The 5,789-nt window shown below is 38.1% G+C and overlaps 1 protein-coding gene across 1 annotated transcript; it reads left to right on the top strand.

Moving 5' to 3' along the window:
- Positions 1–821: 821 nt before the first annotated feature.
- On the top strand, positions 822–5,759 carry LOC142048002 (A-kinase anchor protein 10, mitochondrial-like). The gene is made up of 4 exons (XM_075074096.1): positions 822–1,667; positions 2,715–2,841; positions 4,172–4,308; positions 5,546–5,759. Exons 2-4 carry the CDS (start codon positions 2,734–2,736, stop codon positions 5,724–5,726), a joined length of 426 nt encoding a protein of 141 aa, XP_074930197.1. The 5' UTR covers positions 822–1,667; positions 2,715–2,733; the 3' UTR covers positions 5,727–5,759.
- Positions 5,760–5,789: the final 30 nt, after the last annotated feature.

The raw sequence follows: 5,789 nt of genomic DNA, 5'->3' as shown, positions 1-5,789 counted from the left end.
GCTGATATATCTTACTGTGAATCAGCACTGTTCATTTTTCTGAAGTAAGTCCCCCACTGCTACCCCCTCAGTGTAGTGTAATACAAACATGTATGCCATAAAAGCTTATTTGAAGAGCCCTTCATGTAACTTGAAAATATCAGCTATATTTAAGTTGCGTAGGGAAAAAATAGCTTAAACTGTTTTCCTGACTACACTGCAAATGTTGTAATATTCTGGTGTATTTTAGGCGAGCTTTCACACGTGTTTATGTTTAAATTAAAGGAATCTAAAGGGTTTGGGGCTAGAATGCCTGAAATATAGACATTCACGATCTATTGGCTGGCGATCGTATTAAATTGGGGGATTCTTGATATTCTGGCTAAATGGAATGAAAATTAGCTAATGGAAGTTTATTTTTATTCTACAGATTTGAACAAAAGATGTTATTGCTGATTGGATGTTGGTATAAGAGGAGAGAACAGTTGCTTAGTTGTATATGTAAGACCCTTGCATTAGTACTGCAACTCGAAGATAGTATTGTATAACGTGGATTTGTTTCATTTGCTGATTCATCGTGGTATTAACAATTCCAGTTACCAAAGACAAGCTTGTCAAATAGCATGAATAGTTTTGTATGTTTACCGGAGGACACGTCATTTGATCTGAAGAAACTGAACTTAAATATGAATTTTCCAGACGTAAGAGTGAACGTGTGATTACCAGTTATTTTGAGTAGGATTCCCACTAACAAATTAGTTCCAACGTTGTAAGAAATATAATATAATTAAGATGGATATTTATACGTAGAGAGACATTAGAGTGTACTGGTTATCGAATAGTTTCTGTTTCCATCTATTATTTATGACTGAATACTTAGAAAGCAGAGGTAAGAGAAAAACCACTTTATCGAACTTGTGTGTTGAGCAAAAGGCAATGCAATCATGTATTGATATCGCCAAGCTAAAGGACAGATGCTGATGTTGCACGCCTGGTTAGTGCAATAATTTTTCATGTCGACTAACTTCGTCAGGGGTTGTACTGTATATGAGCATCATTTCTGTTTAAGGCATGTGCTTCTGTCAGTAGAGAGTTAGGACGCACTGAAACGTGAGATGTTAACAGAAAATAAGAGTGCAATGGGACCTTTAGTCTTCTGATACCGCAGTTTAAAAAAATACCAGAATTCCACTAGTACATGTGGAGCTTTCTGCACAACCTATAAAGAGGGCAGTCCATAGGAGCTTTCCTAGGGATCCTTGCGTTTACTGAGGTTATGGAGGGTTGGGAGATGTCACACCAATTGGACGTAGAGGGATTGAAGTGCACCACTTATTCAGGTTAGTTGGCTTGGCATGTGGTTTCTTGTCAGTCAGCCTGGGATTGTTTAATACTCCTAGAACAAGGCTGTCGATTCATAGGGAACTTCTGTCTGGAAATAGATAGGAATTAAAGGTTGAGAAGAAAAGAGAGTCTTCTGAGTTAGATGCTTCCTGTTCTAAGTGAACGATGCATATCATTTTACTTCTATTATAATTACATCACTTGGATCTAAAAGGTCAACCATGTTTCTTCTTTTCAGGTAGAATCTAGAGCAGGATGAAGTTAATACTTTTTACCAAAATAATTCTCCTAGAGCTGCTAAACCATACCTATTACAGCAGGCAATGAGGTAGATGAATAACTGGGTAAGAACACGCTGATAAGTTGGAATAAAATATAGACTTGACCATTTGCATCCCAAAAACCAATAAGTATGGTAAATGCACAAAGTGATTTTCTTTGTTCTCATGACAACAAATTGCGGTGTTCACTTTTTATGAGTTTAAATAAATAAAGCAGCTAACATGTAAAATAAGAATACTTAGCACTAATACTCAACAGTCACTCATGAATTAGATTTTTACTATATGTCTTTTCTGTACGCAATCTTGAAGCACCTCAGCCATTATAAGGCAGTGGTCTCAAGCAGCGGGTATGTGTACCCTTGGGGTACACAACTACGTTTCATGGGGTACATCAACTCACGTATTTGTCTAATTTAACAACAGGCTATCATAAAAAGTCGCTAGCAGTACAGTAACTTAAATTTTCGATACGCACGTAGATGGTTTATATACTGCTCTATAGAACTCATATACAGAAATTATATACAGATAGTTTATATTCCGAATTGATTTATTTATATAATTATATTGGTAAATACACAGTATAGCAAATTTTTCGTAATAGTATGCTGTGATTCCTTATTTTTGTATTGTGTGTCATGCATGATTTGTAACAGTAGTTTTAAATGAGTTGTAACGTTGGGCCGGTACGCGAAGACAAATCAGACTACTGAAAAAGGGTTTAGTAGTCTGGAAGTATGAAGACCTACTGCATTAAGCGGGCTTTACCTTCAAAATGCCTCTCCTAGTATGAAGTTTTCAGTAATCCACATTATGCAATGGGAAACTGAAGCATGGAAAGAAGATGACCTTGCGTCAAGTATACAGGAATGTTTGGCAGAGTCGGAATTAACCAGCAGATGCTCTGATCCAGTTTAGATCTTGAAAACGTGGATAATCCTCATTTTATAGACATTGAAATAACAACTTTTTAAAAGTTCTTTGAACAGTCAGAACTGGTAATCCAGTTGTCTGAACTGTTTTTTTTATATAACTTATCCAATGATTTCTTATTTATGCTAAATAACCGCAACTCACCCATTAAAGTTTGGTCTACTCTTGTTATAGCAAGGATTTCTGGGAGGGCATGACAGGTGGACTGCCTAACGTGTTTTCATTACTGCACGTCAATAAGTGTTTAATGCCCCTGGCTGATATACTCTTCTGTGAATCAGCACTGTTCTATTTTTCTGAAGTAAGTTTCTCCCCCACTGCACCCCCTCAGTGTAGTGTAATAAAACCATGTATGCCATAAAAGCTTTATTTGAAGAGCCCTTTATGTAACTTGAAAATATCAGCTATATTTAGTGCTAGGGAAAAATGCTTTAAACTGTTTTCCTGACTCACTGCAAATGTTGTAATTTCTGTGTTGTATTTTAGGCTGAGCTTTCACACATCTCTTCTCCTGTTTAGAGCTCCTTCATAGCACTCTTTTTGCTCTGTAGCAGGACATTGTTAAGCACTGGAATAAATTGCCTAGGCAGGTTGTGGAATCTCCATCACTGGAGATTTTTAAGAGCAGGTTAGACAAACACCTGTAAGGAATGGTCTAGATAGTACTCAGTCCTGCCATGAGTGCATGGGACTGGACTAGATGACCTCTCAAGGTTCCTTCTAGTCCTGTGATTCTGTGATTGTAACAGTTCATTTACCTACCCCTGTAGGCCTGCTAGGAGGTTTAATATCTGTAAAGATTTTTGAGAATCTTGAAAAGCCTTACTAAAGTACCAGAAATTTTTGTAGCAAAGTGATGGGCACAACAACGTAATCTCTTGGAGGGTAAGCTGCTAGCAGGTAGAATTGTTTAATCTTGCCTTGGCTTTTAGCTATTTTATAGTCTTGCCAAAAGAAGCATTGACAAGAAGTACTGGGCAAGATTCTGACCTGGGTCATGCTGGTATAAATCCAGAGTAACTCCATTGGCTTCACCAGCATGACTTCAGACCAGAACACGGTGAATGTTTTGAATCTGAAACATCTTCAGAGTAGCAGTGCTCTCTAGGTTTGGGGAATTGGGCTTGTCAGTGGGCAAAACTGTTTAAATGGCCTAATAATGTTGCAAACTACAGTGGGCCATATGTCTTTAAACAGCAAATTAAGAAGCTCAAACACCCACACCGTGTTTAGTGTTGCATTAAGATAAAGTCCAGACAATGTGAAAATGATTTTTCTGTGTTCCTGTGTGTTTTCATACAATACAGGTACACGTAACTACCCAAGCATCATCTGAGACTGAAATAGCGGCTTTTATTGTTAGCGATTTTTTTTTATTGTATTTGTGAGTGAAGACAGACTGTTAATCCCTGCTTTGCGTAACAACACATCTGAGCATCCAGAAGACCTATATGGTATCTGCCCAGATAACTGTTGTGTATTGATACGTGATTCAGTTTTTTTGGAGGAAAAAAAAAAGTGGTATCTGAAAAAGGACCAGGTCTGCGTATGTTCACCTTCCACCTCTTAGCTAAAAGCTGTTTTCTCCTCTTTTAAAGAATATATTTCATATTTCTTAATTTCCCTTACAGTACATGGAAAAGGAAGATGCAGTTAATATATTACAGTTCTGGTTGGCAGCAGATAACTTCCAGTCTCAGCTTGCTGCCAAAAAGGGCCAGTATGATGGGCAGGAGGCACAGAATGATGCCATGATTTTATATGATAGGTGAGTTGTTCTAACAATTTGCCTTCACAGCTCCAGTTTGAAAAATCTAGTACTTGCATATGTGGCATTGCACACAGGGATATTCTCTTATTCAGTAAACATCTTACATTCTTGGCTTTCTGTGCTCTTGATGTATGGGACCGAGGGGCACATGCTGAAGAGCATGTTTATTAAAGGTGACCTCCAATGTAAATGTGTGGAAAATTGACTTTTTAAAACTCCTTGTGTACAAAGAAGTCTAAAAGCTTTGAAAGTCATCTTGCAGCTCTTACATGAGAAATACTGAATCTTGTCTAGCCTGTTTATGCTGGAGGATTCTATGGGTGGCTGGAGAACTAATGGCCTTATGTCATCACAAGACCTGGGCAGTTGGGAGGGGAAGGATTTGTTTGTCACTGTGTAAAACTCTGGATTTTGAGTTAAACAGGTTTTAATTCAAACTCCTGATGTACAATTGAGAGCAAAACTCACTCTTCAATATTCAGACACCCTCATGCCTTCAAGAGAAGGCTGAGAAAGCATCCCACTTCAGTTCTCTAGTCTTCCTAGGAGTCCTCCAGGAAAAACAGGTCAGAAAACACTTGTTGTTTTTGATATTTAAGAAGATGTGTTTTTTATTACCACTTTTTTGGGAGGAAAAAATCAACAAACTTGGACTTCCCTTTAGCTCTCATAAAGAAACAAGAAAGAGCACCAATAATGTAACTGCCACTCCAACGCTTGCAGGTTGCCTTTAATCATGTTAAAACAATAATGATTTCTTAAACTGCTTCTCAAAAAGCTTGTTCTAAAGCTGAAGTTAGAGTACCCAGGGCCACAAGCTGTGTTGAATTCATTTGTTGCTGTGTTAGGAGCTGGGAACAGTCCCTGACCTATTTCAAACTAACTAGCTCACCTCAGTTCCCTAAAATCGGTTGTTTAATAGTGCAGAACCTGCTTTGGGTTCTTACTGCTTGCCACCTCCTTGCTTTACAACATAATATTGTGTGTGCGCAACACTGCCCATAAGCGGTCACATAATGTACTTTATTCCATTTACTTTTCTCTCATTTTGAGAAGATATTTGTAAAAAATCTTTATTTCCTCAGTTCAGGGATTTTTTCCTAACCTTTGGATATCAGTTATACATACATTTTGAGGCTAGTGGCCACCTAGTTGTAAAGTTATTTTGCCCACCTGTGAACATTTTGAAACTTGTCTTTTATGTATAGTTTTCTCCCACTGTCCTGTGCTGCAGGTACTTCTCCCTTCAAGCCACACATCCTCTTGGGTTTGATGACTTTGTGCGATTAGAAATTGAATCCAATATCTGCAGGGAAGGAGGTCCGCTCCCTAACTGTTTTACTACTCCGTTGCGGCAGGCCTGGACCACCATGGAGAAGGTGAGAGAGCTTTTTGAACACATTCTTGGAAACTAGTAGAGAGAAAAGATGATTAGTAATAGAATTTTTCCCCCATCTCTAATTTTATCAGTTCTTAGT

Source organism: Chelonoidis abingdonii, chromosome 20 (genome assembly GCF_003597395.2).
Source record: "Chelonoidis abingdonii isolate Lonesome George chromosome 20, CheloAbing_2.0, whole genome shotgun sequence".
Lineage (NCBI taxonomy): Eukaryota > Metazoa > Chordata > Testudines > Testudinidae > Chelonoidis > Chelonoidis abingdonii.
This window is presented reverse-complemented; position numbering and strand designations above follow the sequence as displayed.

Excerpts from the sequence above, each read along its gene's own strand:
- LOC142048002 (XM_075074096.1), top strand. The coding sequence starts at position 2,734 with ATGACAGGTGGACTGCCTAACGTGTTTTCATTACTGCACGTCAATAAG. Across the intron at positions 2,842-4,171 it reads CACTGTTCTATTTTTCTGAA|TACATGGAAAAGGAAGATGC; the intron begins GTAAGTTTCTCC and ends TTTCCCTTACAG. Across the intron at positions 4,309-5,545 it reads GCCATGATTTTATATGATAG|GTACTTCTCCCTTCAAGCCA; the intron begins GTGAGTTGTTCT and ends CCTGTGCTGCAG.